Source organism: Argopecten irradians, chromosome 9, assembly GCF_041381155.1.
Source record: "Argopecten irradians isolate NY chromosome 9, Ai_NY, whole genome shotgun sequence".
NCBI lineage: Eukaryota > Metazoa > Mollusca > Bivalvia > Pectinida > Pectinidae > Argopecten > Argopecten irradians.
Window position 1 is genome coordinate 29545637 of NC_091142.1, and position 23979 is coordinate 29569615.

A 23979-nucleotide genomic window follows, 5' to 3' on the forward strand; every position below is an offset into this window, starting at 1 on the left:
TGTATTATTAGAAACACACAAGGATTTTTGTTGTTTTATCATTAGATAGTAAAATTTGGGGTATCCTAGCAACTTGTACTATTTGATAGGTAGCTGAACTCTAAAATAAGTTTTAGCTTATGTTGGATAACATATCCCATGCTTTCATTCTCCATCATTTCATGAATAGGACAGTTTGTATCATTGATCAATATACGTACCAATATGTATGTATGGAATTAACTTTTAAGCCTAATAGGTACAGGTGATATCCTTAGTTCGGATACATAGGAAAAAGGCTTTTATTGTATAAAATTTTGTAGGACTAAATCTATAGTCGTAATCGTGTATTAAGTTTGGGAATTATGTGATCAGACATGGGAGATCCATTAGCACAGAATTCGTATTCAGCTTGTTACATTAACTTGGTTTCAAGTTTGGTTACTGCATATTTGTGCTTAATTTCCATTCTCTGCAATGTCATAATTTTGTAGTTTGCCTTGGTTGTGTGATAAGCTATTTATGAGCTTAACAAGTCATTGAAAAATAAATTCTTGTTATCAGAATAATTTCAAACCCAGGACCTATAATAAAGACAAACATTAAAGGGCCACACTATGTTTCAGAAACAAAATTAATGAATATGGTTGTTTATTAATGCAAGATACTTAACAAGCTTGGCATTAAAACACAAAATTGCAATGATAACTTGTAGAACTCGGGGGAAAAAAATACAAAAAAAAAAAACCAATAAAAAACGAATATGATTAAGGAGGAAAATAATTGAGCACAAATATGCTGGGAACCCATCTGCAATTAACAAATACGTGTTGTAATAGACATGGCCTCCATGACTGTTAGATTGTAAATGACCACTAAAAAACACTACAGTGGTAGCCATTACAAAATCTGCTAGTGAGATTCTATATGAACACGAAAAGAAGCTCGGATAGGGTGTGTGTGTGTGTTTGCTAGATTTTTTTATCATTATTATTTTTACTGCCAACAAATTAAATTTTTATTTGAAATTTTTTATGTAATTAATGTGTGGATCAGGAAGATGTTCAAGAATTTGTGAATCTTAATTTACTGACAGCTGTGAATTTTTCACCAACATGTTGCATCCCAAAGTGTGTAGGTTTCTGGCTTTTAAGTGTCGTACTGTGTAGATGTAACCTTTAATGTATATTCCTTGTGGGGCATTACCTATTAAAAAAATCCTTTTTAACTTGTGCTTAAAACAGATATGTAAAATGTAAAAATTGTTTCAGAAAGAGTATAAAATTAATATTTGAGATGGTTATGTGTTGACTGACAGACTTGTTTGTTTACAGGCAGGGTGACTATAATCGCTACTTGGCTGAGTTTTCCACTGGAGAAGACCGAAAAGAAGCCTCTGAACAGAGTCTATTGGCATACAAGTCAGCCACAGAAGAAGCTGAATCCCTAACAGCCACTCACCCCATCCGCCTTGGTCTGGCCCTCAATTTCTCAGTCTTTTACTACGAAATTCTCAACTCGCCCAAATTGGCATGCGACCTCGCAAAGAATGCCTTTGATTCAGCTGTATCTGAGCTGGACAGTCTGAATGAAGAAAGTTACAAGGACTCCACATTAATTATGCAGCTGTTAAGAGACAACTTGACGCTATGGACCTCTGATATGAACGATGGTAAAATTATGTTAAACAATTATTTCTGTGTAGGTTGAATTTTCAAATGGTTTGGTTTTCTCAGTTTTAGCAGGTATGTTGTAAAATTGTATGAACAAATGATCTTTTCAAAAAAACTTGTCTGTGAAAATACAACATTATTATATAAAATTAATACCAGCACCAGTATTCAAATTTTACGAATTTTGGAGCTTGCAAGGTATTTTATTGTTAGAGATAATTTTCTTCCTACTCTTTAAAAACTGCATGGTATTATTTGAGTAAACCATAAAGCATTGAAAGTCAACCTTAGCAGTACAAATGCAATGTGTTGTAGTTCAGATAATTAGTGTTGGGAATTGAAACTGTAATGGGCATTGTATAAAAATGAATACCCAGTAAGTTAGCTAGATTTTGCATTAAATTGTGTGAACTGAGGAAATTGTTGAGGGATACCCAGCATAAATCGGTTTAAGAATTTTCATTGCTGAACTGTCAAATTCTTGGGCATTGTTTCCTCAACATGTAATCTGCTACTACTTGAATGTTTTTCCATTGATTTAGCTGAGTATACTTTTGTACCATATTGCATAACACCAGCAGAGTGGTCAGTGAGACTACTATATATATGCCTCTGGCCGGAATCCCAGGGCATCGTAAATCTATTTACTACACCTATCATAACGACCGTGATCAATATATGACAAGCGATTGGCCATGTGGCTTGTGATTTTCGTTCTATCTTGCGTAATCCAGTGACACATTCCACTTATTGCTCATAGAGGTGACATCAACTTGTTATTTTGTTTACATACCGTACAGCTGCTTGCGAATTTAGTTAACATGACACATGAAACATAACACATGATCCAAGTTAACTTGTTCAACAGTTGCACATTTGTTTATGATTTCTGAAGTGGCTTCCAGCAGCCATATACTATAGTAAAGTATTTGTTTGAACCTTTGAATCCACATTTAAGGGCAGAGTCACCAGTATACATTAACTAGTATCCATGATTCATGATATTGGCATAATGAAGCAAAACATTATGTCATGAATCTAAAATAGCTGCCATAGCAATGACCTTTGATCAACCCGAGTTGTCTCACATGTAATAAATCGATTGTCCCAATGTAAGACTGCACTTGTTTTAACCAGAATATGATTTTAGATTCCATATGACAGTTAACTGATCATGAAGTAGTTTGATGGTTCTCATATAAAGATGACATTTTTGTCTGATTTTGATATTTTGTACCTGCATGTGACTTTGCAGTGCGTGTTATGAAAACTTTGTTACTGCTGGTTGGGTAAAATATTTAAACTTGGTGAAATTGAATGGGAGGTGCAAGTCCTTTCCATGTTGCCCATGCTGAAGAACATTATATTAGAACAATAAAATTTTGTTTTTTCCTTGGGATGACCAAAGCTTATAATTAAGTACGAGATTAAAACCTAAATATTTTTTGTAATTTCCAACCCTCTATAAAATGGATATAGAAATAAACATATAGAGCTGTAGTCAAACCTATTGTGACCAGCTAAATCATTGATGCTATTTTAGAAACATTCTTTGATAATAATAATAATAATAAAATAGCTGTAGAATCACATGTCAGTTACTTTCTGACAGAGAAAAAGGCAGAGTATTCATTCTGTCCTGTTCGATTCTTTCTAAGATCTTTGACATGAAACCAATGTTTCCTCAAATCTTGTATTGTGATCTTTAAAGTAAAGGTCTATCATATTCCAAATTTTCCATGCAGAGACAAATTTTGTCAAAAATTTAAATCTTTAAGGAGAAACAAAAGCAACTAAAATGACTTGGACATTTTTTTTCGGCAAAGTAATGAATTATTTCAAAATGAAGAATTATATAAAAGATATGAATTAACTCAAATTATTTCAAAATTTAATGTGTGGAAAGTTCATGCCTGAAATGTTGAGATAATTGTGTCGTGAATTTTAATTTATATCAGATTGTAAGTAAAAGCTATAAGAGTAACTACAGGAGTAGTATAAAAATGGAAATAGTTAGATGTTTCAATTTTTCGACACAAACTGCATTTGCCATAATGGCGCCCCACATCCTTTGGATTAAAGAATGTAATTAAAGAATGCCTTACATTCTCTAACATTTGAATCATGACATAATAATTTGTACTTGTCAAAGGAAAGAAGGCATATGCATGTTTACTTTGTGTGTCATGAGTACGGAAAGAGTTAAAATAGGGCTGACGTTTTGGAATTTTTTATCCACAATTTACATTTTGGTTCCTGAGTGCTAATTACAAGGAATAGTGTTTCAAAAGTAACAAATTTGGACATATGTAGATAAAAACTTGACCTGGTAATTGTCTTGTCAAATAGTAAAATATATGATTTTTGTATTTTCAGAGGAACAAGGACAAGTGGAGGACATTGAGCAGGAAGAATCCTAGTGTGACACTGTCGCTGTCATAGTAACAAAGTCTTTATTATTATGACAAGGAAGAAGGAAGGAATCATTTGATGCAACGAGTACTAAGCATGTTATCACTTCAGCTTCGAGTTCCTCATCATTGAAGATGTAGTGCTAAAAAAGTCATGGAGACAAAATAATTTGTTCTAAATGAACTTAGCAGGAAGATGACAGTTTTTAACTAATTTTTCATGCTTTTTTGACTAAATTGTGGCCTCTGATTTAATTTGTAAAACTGTAGTGTGACATTTTTGATTTTGTTCCATATTCAGGTTGAAATTGAAATGTATGTACTTGTTACATCAAATCACGCGAGGATTTGTTGCTATAGTAACCATTCCTGTAATTTGAGGCCCTGTAGAAAATGACCCTGCCTCTATAAATGGCAGACAACTCCAGAGTTAGTGTAAGTAGAGGTCATTATAGAGAAGGTCTGTTAAAACATACATTGATGTTTAAGGGAAAATTCTCCATATATATATGGTTATAATTATCCACAGGGAAAGAGAGATTTAACAATAAAATTAATATTAACTAAACACAATCTGCATTTATTGATAATTGGTGACGGTAACAGAGCCTGACTCTCAATCTTATGGGCAAGACAAAATCTATTGATATGGGTAGTAATAAATTTTTATACATGTATTTCTGGTGTCTACCAGGACTATTAAAATGGTTCCCATAACATCAACAGGTCAGTTTATGCTTTTCACATCCCCAGATTTAATGAGTAAACTTGTAAGTGAAACATTTGTCTTTATTCAATTAACCCCCAGGCTTTCATATTCCAAACTGTTTTTCCTCAAAAATGCTGACTGATCCACTATTGTTGCTCAACTTTGTTTTGTGTATTATGTGTTTTCGAATTTGAATCTACCATGTCCATTTCCATCGTCAAACATCCTGGGGAACCATCTAGAATTAAAGATTTAAAAAAAGGTTGTAATGATATTGTTATGACAAGTGCATGCCATCATTATTAAAAGGAAGTGTTCTCGGTCTCATTCCTATTTTCATTTGGTTACACAAAGATTGCCCAACAAATCAGATAATGTATTTGATATGAAAGTGAAAGTGATAACTGTCATATTGAATTTTCGTAGTATTTTTTGCGAGTTCTTTTTTAATTGGAGTGTAGTTATTGTGTAATGTTTTGATACTGTTAAGCCTCTTGGATAAAAATTCAATGTTGAAATCATTTTGCCATGGGAGGACCATTACCCAAGTTCAGTACCAATATTAGAGATCTTTCATTTTTGTCACAAAAGCAATTTGACAGGCTTTTTGCACCTAGGCTAACATATCAAAATTTGATATACAAATTCATTTAGATGATTCAGCTCACTAATTGGAATAGTCCATTTTCTAGTAGAAAAACCTCCCTTTCCTATTCAGTCTTTTCTTATTAAAGAGTTATCTGCCCTTGCCGATAGGTATTAAATGTGTGGTCGTGTGTTTGCTAGCGTAATATCATATTTGCAGAAAATAATGACATGAGCTTTGCTTACAAAATAATGTTGCCACAATTGATACCATTCTGCAAGGGAGATCACTCTAATATGTAAAGCCAGAATTAATGACTGCTGTAAGAGTGCTGAAAAATGCTGTTGTTTGCAGTACATTGTTACATTATTTATACACACTTAATTCATATACAAATGCTTATTTTAAGAAGTCTTAAATATATTGTCCAGGTTCGGATTAATAAGTTTCAATAACTATTCTAATATTCTAACAGAAGTAGTAAAACAATTCCTGGAGAACTACTTATTTGAAGTCATTCATTCTGTACCATCCCCTCTAAAAACTGGACTATATTATAACACATCATTTTCTATAGATGTTGTTTAATGCACTGTCAGTTTTCCTGTCACTTTATTAGTAAATTTCTTTGTAGAATGGATGTCATGAAATATGTTTCTGTAATGTGCTTTTTTAACAGTAAAACATTAAAAAGACACTATATACTGCCTTTGTTTGTTCGTGTGATAATTTATATTTTCCTTTTCAATTCAACATAGTTTCTCATCATGGATAGTTCATATAAGGATACTGATAGTTTTACACCATACCAGGATATAGATAATTTTACATCATTTCTGGGAACAGATAATTCACATGAATGTGCTGATTTTTATGCAGCAATAGCCAGATATTTACCACGGAAGAAGTGACTTTATGTATATAATCACAAAAACAAGTCATGATTACAAAAGGTGTCTTTACATAAAATAAAAAACAAGCCATGATTTCTCAATGTGTCTTTATATAAAATAAATACAAGTCATGATTACAAAGGTGTCTTTATATAAAATAAGTACAAGTCATGATTACAAAGGTGTCTTTATATAAAATAAATACAAGTCATGATTACAAAGGTGTCTTTATATAAAATAAATACAAGTCGTGATTACCAAGGGGTGTCTTTGTATAAAATCAAAAACAACTTTCAAAATTTTCAATGACATCTCCATAAAACATGATAAATGAATGGTTATTTACTCTATAATGTAAGGTAGCCAGGTACAAGTTACTGTAGTGTATCGAATTGACCAATCCATATTACGATAAAATGGAGATGAACGGCTGTTGTTGATGAAGACATAACGAGATTGTTTTATGAGATTTGAACCATACATTTGACAGAAGCATATCCATCATAGAGGCAATCTGCTGACACTGGCACTTTGTGGAAAGTAATAATTATAAAACAGTATTTTATTACATCCTTTGGAAGAACATGTTCATTTATAGTGCTTACCCTATCATAATATTCATTAGAATCACAAACACTCAACAGAGGATCATACAAAACTTTCCTGTGTACCTTAGCTGGTTTTGCCATACTGCTATATTTGCATTACAAATCAGATGACTACATGTATATAGTTTAAAAAGCTTCTTATCTTTAGGGCCTACAAATACATGATATAAAAAAAATATATAAAATATCAAATTGTACATTGTTGTGAGAAATAGTCCAAAAAGGACTTAATTTTCAAGTTTTGTTCATTATCATGGCAACTAAAGCTGTGATAATAGAAAACTACTATTTAGTATTAAAATTGAAACAACAAAGTATATAATTGAAATGATATAATTGCTAAACACTTCATTCAAACATTTGTTAGATTTGAGGGGCAAAAAGGGCTCCAACCATATACTTTGGGTATACATGTACGTATACCATAGATGTTTTGATGAGACAAAAAAATCACATAGAAAATAAAATTAGCAAAAGGCAGAATGAATAGCCTACATATTGGCAGCAGAGTTACTTGTGAAATGACGGCTAGATACCGTCCAACAGAAGCACGAGTGGTTAACCAGTGTTGAGTCTCAAGAACAGATGTCCAACCATGAATAATTGATACATTTTGAAGGATTTATATAACCAAATCTGTACTGTCAGGGAACTGAGAAAGGCAGCTGGAATGTTTACACTTAGTCGTGTTGTTTTATTAATAACATATTGTTTCTTATAATCATCACACAACACCAAATTTAATGAGCAAGTGGAGATTCATCACAAAACAAATAGATAACCGCCAGGAAATCCCACTACACAGGAATAATCATAACATCTGCCCCCATAACATATTGAGAATCAACACTGCTCACTATCTCTATGATTAGTATTTTAGTTACCAAGTAAAGTTTACAAGGTCCATTAATTTACGAAGGGCCATATGTCCCCAAGTTATAAGTGAACAATTCCAATTTTCAGTCTCCGACGAGATCTTACACATGTAGATGTAAGGCTGCATACAAAGTTTTGTTAAGCTTGGTGAATGTTTAAAGTAATCGTGCTAACATGGTCATAACAAAATTATTACAACAAAGGGAACTGCAATAACTCTGTAATCACAGTCAAATACCCGGGTAATTCTCGTGTAAATTGGAGGCAAATAATTCCCATTTTCAAAATTGTCCAAGGTCTTAAAGCTGCTAAGGTGTAAACAAAACTTCAGTAAGCTCAAAGAATATTTATTCAATTGAGATACCAAAACATATTTAATGGGTAAAGTTTAATTTACTGTTGGTCAATACGTCCCACTTTCAGGTGATTATATTTGTGATTTTTGTGAAGTTGGCCACCAGGTGGTTGGACTAATAGACAGTAAATCATACTTTACCCATGTCATTTTGGTACCACAAAACCCTCAAATTGATCATGTTTACCAGGAAAAGTTATGGACAACAGACATTGCACAATGAGAACAGAGATATCCCAGTAGGTCACCTTGACCAGTGATTAACTTATAAATGGTGTAAAACTTCATGCACCATGAAGAAAGGTTGTGGAATAATAATTTTTTGGTGGATGAAAATAAAAAATGAAATTTTCTGTATCAATGTATTTTTGCAGCCAAAAGAGTGCTAACATTACACAAGTTTTGAAGTTATTTTGATACTGTAGCTGTGGGAGTAAGATCTAGACTTTATGTTTGAACTAGGCCAGATTGTCATGTTTCAGGAGTGCTTAAAATATCAACCATTCACAGCTCTTGTTTGTTTTCAAACAATTCAAATATACCCTAATAAAGGCTGTATACAGACTATTACGTAGAATAGGACATGTTTACCACCATTCCTCACAACACAGAATATTGATGGCTTTAGGTATTACTTTCAGCTCCCCGAGACATGCATTTGATTGCTGTTATCATTTTGAGGGGTATTAAGTGGCATATTTGATATTGATCCATGTATTCTTTATCAGGATAAGTAGTCAGCTTTTAGCTTCTATTACTTGCTTGTCGCCTTGTTGAATTTAGCTGCCTGGCTGCTTGTTGAAGGATAAGAGGAATGAAAATAATGCTGCAGATTGTGATCAGATGAAATTATGATTTACGTTTGTTATTCAAAATGTAATACATAACAATTAACCATTTGTTGTAGGAAAGGAGATTACTACCGATATATGGCAGAGATCACAACAGATACAGAACGCACAGAAGCTGCTGAAGCTGCCATGATTGCCTATTCAAGATCCTCCGAGTTTTCCGAGGCTGAATTGACCGCAACCCATCCAATCAGATTAGGTCTAGCACTTAATTACTCTGTTTTCTACTACGAGATTCTCAACCGCCCAGATCAAGCCTGCAAGATTGCCAAGGCGGCTTTTGATGGTGCCATCACAGAACTGGACAAGCTCCCAGAAGAAAATTACAAAGATTCCACACTAATCATGCAACTTCTTCGTGACAACCTCACTCTGTGGACCAACGACAGCAACATGCTCGACAATGAGGGAGAAGGTGAGAATGAAACATTGAATCATCAATATTTCTTTGTCACTGATGAAAAGTAAGAATTTCTTTGTGAAATTAGTACTACCATTTTAGAGCCTTAAGGCAATAGGTTTGATGCTGGAAATTTCTGTAGCCCATTTGTGGGATATTCCTGGATTAAAAAACAAGCAGAAAATACAAGCTCCAGGTTCACAAACATATCTTAACTTGAGGAAACTTGTTAACTTAAAATCTTCCATAGGAAAGCATTACAGAAGTTCAGGAAAAATCTGGGGAATTTTTAAGTTAAAGAGTTTCTTTTAGGTAAAGAATATTAATGAAACTTGGTCTTACTTATAAAACAAGTGTATCTTCATTAAGATGGTATATTAAAAGGAGAATCAGTTCTAGGAGAATGAAATGCTGTAGATGTTTTTGCTCAATGAATCTCAAAAGTCCATGGAAATCTTAATCAAGTTCACAAACTACAAACCTTCAGAGTATTGGCTTAAGACTTACAATCTTGGCTATCTGACTCGTGTTGCCATTCCTCAAATGTGTAGCATATGTAATTCATATGTCAACAGTTCATGCTAAGCATCAGTTGAGATTTGAATTATCACCTCTGTGTCTAGATTCACTGATAATGTGTAATGTGTAATTTGGAATTTAAAAAATTTGTCTATAAAGACCACCCCAGGGACCAGAAAAATCTTTCGATATTACCTAGTCGTCTTTATACACAGTGCAAATTGTGTTGAATTTGACCATTTTGTGACCCATGAAAAATTGGTCTTATTAAGCAGGTGGACTTTATTCAGAGGTAGTTGCAAATGGCAGGTTTGACTGTATTTTAGTTTGGCTATCATCTTTACTGTTATTTAGTGTCCAGTTCTGATGTAATGATTTTGATTGTTTTGTCTGAATGCCTGACTCTTCTCAAGTTTATAGATATCAGACTTTGACAGCTTGTCTTTTTCATGTTTTAGTGGATTTGTAATTAAGGTTAGGTTTTGTTGTATCGATACAGTGGTTTCGAGTTACCAAAATGATGTGGATAAAATAGGATTTACCATTGATTAGTCCCACCTGCAGGTAGTTGTGCAGTCATGGAAATCATATAGAAATATTACATTACAATCACCAGATAATGAGACTTATCACAAAATTCCAGAAATGAACTATTTCAGTCTTTGAACTAGAAGAATCTAAATGTGTTTTCAGGGGTGAAGGTGTTTACTCTTTTCATTTTGAATATCTGTGGATATAAGATATTAAGAATATATCTGACTAGTGTTCACTAATCAATGTTTTATATTTTAAACAGAACAACAGCAACAACAAGTGGAAGACATTGAGTAGAGAAGACCATACGTCTATACATAGTAAGCCTACCAAGGGACCATCTCAATCCTCCAGCGATATCCGTTTGGGATTTATTATATCTATACCGGAACTATAGATCTGTTATCATTGACTGAGGTTTATGTGTTTAGTTCGTTGGTGAACAAACAAAATCAACATGGTTTTTTTACATAGTGATTTATAGTGATTTCCTTTTTAATACAATAAATATATATCTATATTTCCTAAATTCTTATTAGCAATATGTGAGTTTGTTATCTGTCTGATGTTCGGAGTGAAAATTCATGAAGGCGACTTTATTTTCATATTATTGAAACATTTGATAACCGCCAATAATAAGCAAGCACTAGAATCCAAGATTAATTTGTCTTATTTAAATACATAACCATGCATGTATGATCCTGAAAAATGAGCTTTGACTTCAGTTCAATACTTCTGAATTGTTTCCTGTTCTAAGCAGAAAGTCATACTTGAAAATAACAAATTATGCCTTTTGTGATCAGGAGTATTAGTTCAAAGCAGGCTTACTACTTCAATACACAAACCAATACTTAACATTGGCATCATAAAAATAACATTTCTGAAGTATTGAGATAACTCATTCAACACTGAAAACATATTTGAAATCTTCTAAAACTAAAGCTGGAACTTTTCATTCTAGAATTTCAGGGTTTAATGAATGAAATTTTGTAACTTTGATCGATAATCACATCTTCAATTTGTCAACTGTACAATTTTAATTTGTTAATGTCCTAGAGTAACTCAAATTATATCAATTACAAAAGTGCACTTTGTTACGACAGGGATCTATATATTAATGGCACGGGCATTGAGTTGGTTTTTGAGGAGCAGATCATAACAAACTTGAACATTTTTTGAATTTGATAATAAGATAATGAGGTTGTTAATGAATAAGTTGTTGTGAGATATTGTTTTGGAAATGTATCAAATGTACCAAATAGATATGTGAGTCCTTAATTACAATATTTATGAAAATACAAACTATGCACCTATAAGTGATCATGTTCCCATGAAAAAGAAAACTCTATTTTTGTGACTGAACTTTGCCATATTCATTCTCAATCCCTTTTGCATTATACTGGGTCAAGACAAAATATCTACCAAATATTTTTTTTGATAACAAGAAAATGCAAAAAATGACTGAAAAGTAGGAAAAAACCATACAATTATGCTTGTAATAGCCATTTAAATGATCAAGAAATTTGATTATAGATGTTTGTCTTATTTCTTATTGTTTTATTTTACAAACTCCATTTTTACATTGACAAGTTTTTCAATTGAAAACTCTATAAGAAATAATTGATGCATGTTAAAATTACAAATATTCAGGTTTTGATATCGGAAGCCTTGATAAATATCATTTTGCATGTTTTTTTTTTTTTTTATTTTAATGAATGAATCATGTTATTGTTGTTTTTGTACCTCTGGTGTTTCCCTCTGTTATTTCCGTCAATTTTTTTAAAACTTGAATTAGATTTTATAATCTATAATAGTCGAACTATCTCCTAGAAAATCTTCATCTTTCAAAGTCAAGCTTCAAAAGGTTACATACCAGTAAGATTATCAGGTTTTCTCAAAATTATGTGAAATGATATCTGCATTTTGTATGTGTATGCATGGTTTAAAGAATTCTGGTGTTTGTTTTTTAATTTATATTCTGTCCTAAATTATAAAAAATTAAATATTGAAGTGATACTTTTTTCTACAAAAGTAAATGTCATCAGGAAAAATTACTCCAACAGATAAAAGAATCCTACACAGAATTGTCTGGATAAAAAGAAATTTTAGCCTGTCTATAAAGACTCCATATAGTTGCAAACAGACCTATCTGGATAGAAAGCCATCTTAAATAGACCTTTCTGTATAGAAAGCCATCTTAAATAGACCTGTCTGTATAGAAAACATCTTAAATAGACCTGTCTGTATAGAAAACATCTTAAATAGACCTGTCTGTATAGAAAACATCTTAAATAGACCTGTCTGTATAGAAAACATCTTAAATAGACCTGTCTGTATAGAAAACAATTTTAAATAGACCTGTCTGTATAGAAAACATCTTAAATAGACCTGTCTGTATAGAAAACATCTTAAATAGACCTGTCTGTATAGAAAACATCATAAATAGACCTGTCTGTATAGAAAACATCTTAAATAGACCTGTCTGTATAGAAAACATCTTAAATACACCTGTCTGTATAGAAAACAATTTTAAATAGACCTGTCTGTATAGAAAACATCTTAAATAGACCTGTCTGTATAGAAAACATCTTAAATAGACCTGTCTTGATAATAACAGTTTAAATAGACCTGTCTGTATAGAAAACATCTTAAATAGACCTGTCTGTATAGAAAACAATTTTAAATAGACCTGTCTGTATAGAAAACAGTTTAAATAGACCTATCTTGATAGAAAACATCTTAAAGATGCTCCACCGCTGACAAATGGTATTTTTTCACTATCAAAAACAGAAGCAGGCGATCTGGTATTTTTCTTCAGTTACAAAAGTTACTTACTTCACACCATTACCACCATTGAAAAGTTTGAGCTTCTAATTTTACTTAAAGTTTAAAATATAAAAAATAATTAATTGCATCCCGAATAAATTCCCTGGCACTATATCCTATATGGAATGAATTACTGATTGCGCATGCACCAAAAGCAAAAGAATTTTTTTTATATTATATTTTGTGTTAATTAGACATAAATATACACGATTAAACACTAATTATTGTTCAAATGATGAGTATCATTTTTGCTCTGTCGGCGGTGGAGCATCTTTAAATAGACCTGTCTGTATAGAAAACAATTTCAAATAGACCTGTCTGTTAGAAAACCATCTTAAATAGACCTGTCTGGATAGAAAAAAAATTAACCGGAGAGTCTAGATCTAGTATACACGAATTATGTTTCAATAGGAAAATAAAAAGGTTAATATGAGTGGGATAAGATATACAATCAGCTCTATGGAATAAATGATATCCCCATACACCACATATATATTGTCACCTATTTCCTTGAGATAAACTTTGATAATTTTAGGTCCCTGGAACTTTTGCTTTTCATTATAATCAGGAAGACTGTTATTGTACTGTTGTAGTTATTTATTGAATAGGGTATGGTAGAGACATTATACTAGAATATCAAAATACGTCTAGTGATTATTGTGATAAACTGTAGTGGTAATGAGACAATCGTGTAACGTGTTAACAGAACGCTTTGTCAAACCATATCTAGTGAACTATTTCTGTACATGTGTTGCCTTTATTATCAAAACAAAACACAAAAATGGTGAAATAAACTCATTCTACAGTTTACAAATTCATTGTTTTGTACAAGCCTCGTGATTATCTTTTGTATTTCAGCATGATGATTTATATTGCATACATTGGTCACAAAATTAATATATAAGCCTTATATTTTGGTAGTAAGTTTTTAATTTTCAGTACCTTTAGCATTAGTGTAATACGGTTTGGAGTCCAATACATATTGTTTAGTTTGCCCACATGTCTAAGCCATACACTTAGTATAAACACAGTAGTGGTAATATTTCCATTAATAGGTGTGAATTACAATGTATTACATAATTAGTCTATCTGAAATCTGTATTGCTTTGAATATTAAAGAGATCATACCATACAGTTCAGAGCGTTGTTTTCTATCAGATAAATGTATAAGTAGAATTTGTATGAGAATGAAACACATTGGCTTATCACAGGGTTTGTGAACTGTATAGAGATCATACCAAACAGTTCAGAGCGTTGTTTTCTATCAGATAAATGTAAAAGTAGAATTTATATGAGAATGAAACACATTGGCTTATCACAGGGTTTGTGAACTGTATAGAGATCATACCAAACAGTTCAGAGCGTTGTTTTCTATCAGATAAATGTATAAGTAGAATTTATATGAGAATGAAACACATTGGCTTATCACAGGGTTTGTGAACTGTATAGAGATCATACCAAACAGTTCAGAGCGTTGTTTTCTATCGTATAAATGTAAAAGTAGAATTTATATGAGAATGAAACACATTGGCTTATCACAGGGTTTGTGAACTGTATAGAGATCATACCAAACAGTTCAGAGCGTTGTTTTCTATCGTATAAATGTAAAAGTAGAATTTATATGAGAATGAAACACATTGGCTTATCACAGGGTTTGTGAACTGTATAGAGATCATACCAAACAGTTCAGAGCGTTGTTTTCTATCAGATAAATGTAAAAGTAGAATTTATATGAGAATGAAACACATTGGCTTATCACAGGGTTTGTGAACTGTATAGAGATCATACCAAACAGTTCAGAGCGTTGTTTTCTATCAGATAAATGTAAAAGTAGAATTTATATGAGAATGAAACACATTGGCTTATCACAGGGTTTGTGAACTGTATAGAGATCATACCAAAACAGTTCAGAGCGTTGTTTTCTATCGTATAAATGTAAAAGTAGAATTTATATGAGAATGAAACACATTGGCTTATCACAGGGTTTGTGAACTGTATAGAGATCATACCAAACAGCTCAGAGCGTTGTTTTCTATCGTATAAATGTAAAAGTAGAATTTATATGAGAATGAAACACATTGGCTTATCACAGGGTTTGTGAACTGTATAGAGATCATACCAAACAGTTCAGAGCGTTGTTTTCTATCAGATAAATGTATAAGTAGAATTTGTATGAGAATGTAAAGCTGTGGTTCTATCGCATGGTTTGTAAACTGTTATTGGACTGTTAAAGAGATCATACCATACAGTTCAGAGAATTTTTTTCATTCAGATAAATGTGAAAATAAAATTTATATGAGAATGAAACACATTGGCTTATCACAGGGTTTGTGAACTGTAAAGAGATCATACCATACAGTTCAGAGCGTTGTTTTCTATCAGATAAATGTATAAGTAAAATTTGTATGAGAATGTAACGCTGTGTATCTATCACATGGTAAATGTGAACTGTTATTGGACTCACCTTTAAGTACTAGATATTTCTCCTAAAGACCAAAGTATGGTAACCTTCACCTAAGTATGGCAGTATAATTTAGTGAAATAGCACTATAAATGGACACAAATTCAATATTGATAAAAGGAGACACGACAAAGATATACCACAAACTCCCAAAATAGATATCAATCTGATTTAAATACAGATCCTTATTATCTATACGTTTGATAGAGGATCTGACATCTGATCCCATTAGGAGCCATGTTCTGGTGACATTTGAAATTGGCCAATCAAATTGCTGCTGCCAGAATCATGGCAGTGGATTTCATGTGACAGAGTTATCTTCCCCAATGGGCACAATAAACCTTAATGCATATCAATTGATGTAGTTAGGGGTAGAAAATGCATTTGATCTGAACTACAGGTGGTATAAAGGTCACCAGGACGTGACCCCTTATGGGATGTTGTCAGATCCTCTATTGAATTGAGTGGTTATCAGGATCTGTATTTTAATCAGATTGAACAGAAATGGACCACAGGGATTCAAAATTGTACAAATGGTTGGATTGACATCACAGGAGTCGCTGGGGCTTGTATAAAAGGGGTCAACTTGGTGATATTATTGTAGAACACGTTTTAAAATATTCTCATTTTTCAACTTGCTGCTTTACTCTAAATTTTCTTTTGATCTTTAATCACAAATTTGCAATACAGTGGTCCAAGCCTAAATTGTCTGGATTTCCTTTTACATTATAGTCAATAATCAAGTTGGTTCCCTAATAATTCGATATGGATTGTTGGTTTACCAGACTATTGGCATCTGGATTATCATGGGTTTCCTGTATTCAAAAATGTTGTATCAGATAATTCTAAACCAGAAAAGTGTTTGCTATATGAAATCAGAAATGTTTTCATATAACAATAAATTAACCAGATGACCGATACAAGTCCTCTGGGGCTCTTGTTCTTGTTGACAAAAACTAGTTACTGTACCGTATTCATTTATTGAAAAAGAAAATTACATAATTTAAAAATACTTTTTGATGTCTTATCAATATTTACCAGTTAATTAAATTTGGCAGTCACCAAATTAAATTACAATATCTCAATTGGATATTTTGTATCAAATTAAAGAAAATTGTTTTATACAATGTATACCTACAAGCAAAGCACAAAGCTTGTATATTTTACATCTTTGATCGTGATTAATCTTCCACTTGACTAATTCAATATTAAGTTGAATCTCTGGCTTTAATTCACATAATAGCTAGTCTACTGTACAAGTTCTTCACTAACTGAGGTTTAAATATAGGTCTATGGCCTTCTTTTGTACAAGAATCATTATCTTTCCGAGAGAAGATAAAGACAGAGAATTTCGAGACATGTCAAAAAGAAGGAAATTCTCCTAGTTCCGCAACAATAGTTGAGTAAATCTTAAAGAACTTGAATTTCGCGATTTAGTCACAAGAGAATAAATGCATCATTACACTGTTAGTTATTGTTTGCAGAATAAATTTCTTCTGACCTCATTGGTATACATGTACCCTCAAAATTTCAAAAGTATCATCATAAATGGAAATATTGGCTATATGATATTATGACCTTCATTCTTATGGTATTTTCTTAAGTCTCTTTGATGTAATGACTTATTTCATGTTCTACTCTTAAAGAGTTATCTCTCTTGCGGATAGGTATTCATTGTGACATCATTACTTTGTGAGTAAAAGACATGTCATTTTCTATAAAAACAAATTGGCGTTACACTCATGAACAAATGATGTAACAATCAATACCTACCCATAAGGGCAGATAACTCTGAAATATGCAAATACAGAATATAGCACAAGAAGCTTATGGTATGGGTGATATAAACATGCTTAACATTCCTTTTATTGTGTGGATAGACAGTCTTTAAAAAACCTTTGTATTTGCTTGATTTCACAGGCAGGGGGATTACCACCGCTATCTGGCTGAATTTGCAAAAGGCAATGAACGTCAAGAGGTTGCTGAAAACAGCTTGGCATCATATAAGAAAGCAGAGGAATTTGCAAAGGCCCTAACCTCAACACACCCCATCAGGCTTGGTCTCGCCCTCAACTTTTCTGTCTTCTACTTTGAGATTTTGAATTCGGCAGAGCTAGCCTGCACAGTTGCAAAGTCGGCGTTTGACGATGCCATTCAGGAGCTTGACTCCCTAAATGAAGAAAGTTACAAGGATTCAACTTTAATCATGCAGCTCCTGAGAGACAACTTGACACTATGGACGGCAGATATGCCCAACCAAGAAGGTGAGGATGGGATTCTATAAGGTTATGTGCCAATCATTAATTAATGGTGCCAAAATCAACATAATCATGACGTCACAATAGAGACGTCGATGTTGCGTATTGAAAAAAATAATCCATTGGAAATCAAAAGAAACGTACGTTTAAACATACTTTATGTTATCAAGGAGTCTGAAAATTAATTACAAGCATTGATGTAACTGTTTTTTAACCTCATCCGCTACGTGGATTCTCACAGTTTGCAAACAAAATTTCTTTCATACCCCTATGAAGTTAAAAAATAGTAACATCAATGCTTAAATGCATGCATATCTCAATTTTGATATGTGTAAACCGCTCTTATCCATCATGTATACTGTATACTATAAACCATTTTATCTTTGCATTATTTAGACTCATTATAAGTCTTCTTCATTTCTTTAACCTTTTCGCATTGATTTACAAAAACAAACAAAATTGTTCTTGTGAAGTACACAAAATTTAATTGTATGCAAAAATCAGTTTGTTTATCAAATGTGTTCATCTCAATTTACTGTATTTGATCATAAATCTGAATCAATTATAAGATATTTATATTGGTCGTACAGTGTTATTTGGCTTGGGGAATCTTGACCTGGATAGAATCTGACAAAAATATTAATCTATTATCCACATAATGTCCAATTCAGCTTTGACATTAATTTATAAGGTCCTGGAAAACCATGATCATTGGACAGATGTTAAAATTCAATCCAGGACTCTGCAGGTAGTGCCTGCCACCCCTACATTGCATGGCTGCTTCACTTTTACTAACACTAATCAGTATTTCATGTGACCATTAAGGCCTATGGGCTTCTTGTTCTTGTAAATTTTCTTCTAACATCCAGACATCCTCAATACTCCAGGGGTTACTATCAATGTTGTTATATCCACCTTTGAACTAGTTGTCATCCTCAATACTCCAGGGGTAACTATCAATGTTGTTATAACCACCTTTGAAATCAATGCCATCCTCAATACTCCAGGGGCTACTATCAATATTGTAATATCCACCTTTGGGCTTGATGTGATACTCAACACTCCAGGGGTAAGTATGAATATTGTTAATCCACCTGTGAACTAGATGTCATCCTCAACACTCCAGGGATTACTATCACCCTCATTATTTTCACACCTGGACTATCTCATAAAAAAATTGAAGGCTCTGGGTGTGACAACAGATGAGACAGGTAGTTTGGTCCTTGACGTACAACTGATTACATCATAAGAATGGAATAATGATGCAATGTATTGGATTCAAAGTTGTGCATCACTCTTTGTAATCTTTAAAGGAAGTCTCTGTAGGCCTGTGATTGGGCAGGTGTTTTGCCTGAAATGTCTTAAATTTTACTATGACATAGTCCAGGGGTGGATAAAAGGACAGTGATAGTAATCCCAGGAGTGTCCAGGATGACATCTACCCAGTGGTTGATATCAAGACAGTAATAGTAATAGTAATCCCCGGAGTATTTAGGATGACATTCAGATAGCATTTTACTTATTTACCGTTTAGGCAGAGCTTTTATGACTTGTCAATCCATGACCTTAAATAGCGTTCATGTTTATGTTTGTAGATCAAGAACAGAGAACAGATGATGCTGACGAGCCACAGGAAGAATCCTAAACAGCCTAAACCCCGCACTTTAATACTTTCGAACGTTACTTCATAGTAAACATAAACAAACAATAACATTGAGGATGAAAAAGGGTTCCAGAAAGACCATATAGAGTTTGACCATCTGTGAAACGACTAGACCATTTTAGTCTGATCACGTTGGGTATGGATATCAATGTTAATCCAAGGAACATTCTGTATTTCTTATACAACTTTTTGATTGTAACGAAGGTTTCTTGATATCTATAAAATGGAGATAATCACTTATTGAGAAATGAAACATGTTTGTGTGTATAATGTGAAATCGGTGATATCATCTAGATCTGTAGATGTTCCCCTTCAATCTTTATCAAGTTGGTTTTACATGTTGTGTAACACTGCTTTTTGTCAGGAGAATTAATTTTCTGATACCTTGATCTTCCAAACATTTTTTTTTTCGATTCAAGCTGCGATTCTGCCTGATTTTTATAGAGGTAAACTATTATTTTTGATTGGATGCTGTTTCTTTTCCATATTTCACACATACTTGTGACAATTGAAATGAAGTGGACAATAGAAATGTATAATTTCCCCAGAATTTGATACTTTTGTTTTTGGAAATTGAAGCTGAAGGTAAAATCAGTCAAAAGATGTATAGTTGATAATATCGAGGTGGTGAATTTTTGACAGGTTCTAATTGTTTTTTTTTAGCTATTTGTTTATCATTTTAAAAATTTGTACCGAGATGTTTTAGATAACAAGAAATTTATCTAATAGTTTTACATAAAAAATCACCTTCATGACTTTCTCCTTTGGACTTTTTTGGAATGAATACATTAAAATTAAATTAAAGATATCTAAGTGTTTAAATCATAAACTTTCACTTGTTAGGATTATAAAACAATATTTTCTATTTCTATGTATAAAAACTCATTGAATTTTATGGTTTATTCTAAAGAACTTTTAAAATATCAGCCGCAATTAGAAAAGTATACTCTCTTTTTTACAACAGTACATATTTTTTTTTCAAAAATTAATCAGTAAAGTATGAATGACAAAGTATTCATGTGTCTGATCAATATAATAAATGGTTTATATTTAAAAAGATGAACGATTAATTAACTGCATACATATGTATATCAATATTTACTCGAATTAGTAACAAATTAAGGTGTATTTTATCCCTACATATCTAAATGCTTAAACTAGAATTTATTCCCCATGTTCATTTGTCGTTGCTGATTTTTAGTTGTAATGATAAATCATTTGTAATATTTTGTTGTGTTTATGTAACTTTCATTTTCGTCTGAATACTCTTTTGATATGAAAATAATCAGATATACAAAGCCTGGTAGTTCTAATACAAATTGATATTGAACATTATTTCAAAACTCATATCTGACATGACAGGTTTCTAAATCGCTGGATGGATATTGATGTGAAGATCCTAATCAAAATTATGAAAGATTCTCTTCTGATTCTAGTATACAAACAGTCTCTGTTTTGGTATCTCTTTTTTTTATATTTTATAAAGTCAAGTTTGCATTAATATTTTTCATGTATTATTTTTGTTCAATGTTGAATTGTAACATTTTTACAACTTTTTTTGTCGGTTTTGATATTTTTCATTCCAATAGTAGTTAGCTTTAGATGAGTCCTACTTCAGCGTTATTGCTCACTCGGATTTCCATCTCCCAAAAGCACTGTACATACTGTAAATGTTTCAGTGCCCAAAGTCTTTACCTTGTGGCTCTGTGAGAAAATCATTAACTTGATCAGAAGTAGGAGCATGAGACTTGTCTCAAAAATCTGAATATATCGTACTATTACATTACACAGTAAGTTAATGATGCTAACAATAATATAATCACTGCGGTAGAATGTGCTAGTTCATATTCATCGGTATATACTTTAGCGTTGTAGCTGTCTCAATGATTTATACTAAGAGCATCCAAAGGACCCTTCATTATTGTTATTCTTTCAGTTGTATTGAGTTGTCTTTTTTGTCATTAGTAGCCTATAATAAATTTAAATCTTTCGAATTTTTTATAATTTTCAAAGAAAAAAATATTCTTCAGTTCTGTGAGTATGAAGTAAGGCATTTGACTTCAAAATGGAGACACTTTTCACTTCGCAAAACACAATGAAACAGGTTTTTTCAATGACAGTTATGATTCTATAAATGAAATGTTAGGTGAAAAAGTAGAATTCATCAATTGATAGGAGCCCATTTAATCAAGAGCCGCAGGAAAGCTTATCATTGGAAGATTTCCTTCGATAAAAAAAGTCTGCTAGACAGAGCAATTCTAAAATTTTCTTACTAAGAAAGCACTTTTTATTGTATTAGCATTTTCTTCATGATCAGTGATCATGACTAGTGATTTTTTCTTTTACAAATTTTAATTTCTTAAATATATATTTATATATTTTCATATTTTTTTCCTAAATAACTATAAGTAAATCAATTGTTGTGCTTTTGGTATTGTTAACGAGTGTTGTGTTCTTTAAACTTATCATATAGACTTAGAGAATCTGTCAAAATGCCAAATACATCAAAAATAAGTCACACATCAAAATTTGAAGATTAATTTAAATTTTGTTTAAATTGCAAAAATGAGCAAAACATCTGTGAAATTAAATCCATAATTCTGTTGCTATAGTAACTACTAGCAAATTCATAACTTTTTTTTGACAAATATAGAATGCTAAAACAATTTTAGAAATGAACTAAAATCATACTTTTTCATTACACGGATGATAACATAGCATTTTGATGTTAAAAAAAATCCCGAACATGTATGTTTAATTTTCCATATTAATACTGGGCAACAATTTTTCTTTCTTTAAGTATAGAATTCTGATAAATTGTTTTTGGAAATTTCATTTACATTAAAGATAAAAAGATTATTTACACAATAACCTGGATGAAAATCAAAAGTTGTATTTCTAAATATGTGTCATCAATATGCCTTGTAAGTGTAGATTTAACAAAACTTAGTAGATTCTTAATATTTATTCATATGTTGCTATTGTATGTTCAAGATGAAAATAGATGATATTGAAAATGGATCATTTTACATTTGTATATTTGTGTAAACCTGTAACATGACTCTGTTCACTAGCAGTAATCTTTGGTATCATATGATATATAGATGGACTTAGTTAATATGAAAATTACCCTTTGTTAGGGCCATGCTGGTCACAGTTTTTGCTTTAGCAAAAGTATTAAAATGGATCCAGTTCAATGGATTTTGTTGATTTTGTTATTTCACTACCATCATCAGATGACAGCCAGGTAGTTCTTGGGTAGAGCATTCAGCTAGTGTTCAGAGGTCCCGGTTTCGAATCCCGGTCTGGTCATTACATTTTCTCTTCTCCTGTTACAAACTTGTCGACCAACTTAATTACCCACGGTGGTGGTATAAGGGTCTCGTATGTCTTCAAAGGTGAAGACTTTGAAATGGAGGGAGAAGTGTAGCGGGACTGGACTGGGTCAATCTCGGTGATCAGGTAGCTCAGCGGTAGAGCATTTTGCTAGTGTTCAGAGGTCCCGGGATTTAATCCCAGTCAGGCCGCTACATTTTCTCCTGTCCTGTTACACTTCCATAAATTTGTCGTTTATTAACATTTTGTATCACTAGATTCATTGATACCATAATCTAAATTTGGTGGAAATGTGATATGTCTTTTTAGAAAGAAAGATATTTTTCCATCTATGTGGAATAGATATTAATGTAAACATACTGATTTTAATGCAATCAACTTTAACATTGTAAGCGCAATGATGAATTTGCGTAATCACGATTATAATTAGACAATGACAAAGATTCCACACTAATCATATAACTTCTCCATGACAACCTCACTCTGTGGACCAACGACAACATGCTTGACAATGATGTGCAATAATTTTGTAAAATGTAAGCCTAAATTTGGTCCTTTAAAATGCTTCTTTATTTTTAGCTCACCTGGCCCCGAAGGGCCAGGTGAGCTGCTTATGTCATGGTGGGGCGTCCGTTGTCCGTCCATCCGTCTGTCCGTCAACATTTCCTTTAAATCGCTACTAGTCATAGAGTTCTGCATGGATTGTAACCAAATTTGGCCACAAACATCCTTGGGGGAAGGGGAACAGAACTTGTATAAATCTTGGCTCTGATCCCCCAGGGGCAGGAGGGGCGGGGCCCAATAAGGGAAATAGAGGTAAATCCTTTAAATCGCTACTAGTCAGTTCTGAATGGAATGTAACCAAATTTGGCCACAAACATCCTTGGGGTAAGGGGAACAGAACTTGTATAAATTTTGACTCTGACACCCCGGGGACACAAGGGGCGGGGCCCAATAGGGGAAATAGAGGTAAATCCTTTAAATTGCTACTAGTCATAGAGTTCTACATGGATTGTAACCAAATTTGGCCACAAACATCCT

General features: G+C 32.6%; 1 protein-coding gene across 3 annotated transcripts in view; it reads left to right on the forward strand.

The window, feature by feature from the left end:
• The window catches only part of LOC138332016 (uncharacterized), a 38967-nt gene extending 16168 nt beyond the window's left edge, over nucleotides 1–22799 (forward strand). The window contains exons 4-5 of one of the 3 annotated variants that reach the window (XM_069279939.1): nucleotides 17602–17945; nucleotides 19535–22799. In XM_069279939.1, the coding sequence (XP_069136040.1) occupies nucleotides 17602–17945; nucleotides 19535–19584 (394 nt within the window). In that variant the 3' untranslated portion in view covers nucleotides 19585–22799. Of the gene's footprint in view, nucleotides 1–1313; nucleotides 1652–4028; nucleotides 6068–8997; nucleotides 9357–10656; nucleotides 14353–17601; nucleotides 17946–19534 lie in introns of those variants that run through there. The other 2 variants (XM_069279937.1, XM_069279940.1) reach the window with 2 other exon arrangements.
• The last annotated feature ends 1180 nt before the right edge of the window (nucleotides 22800–23979 follow it).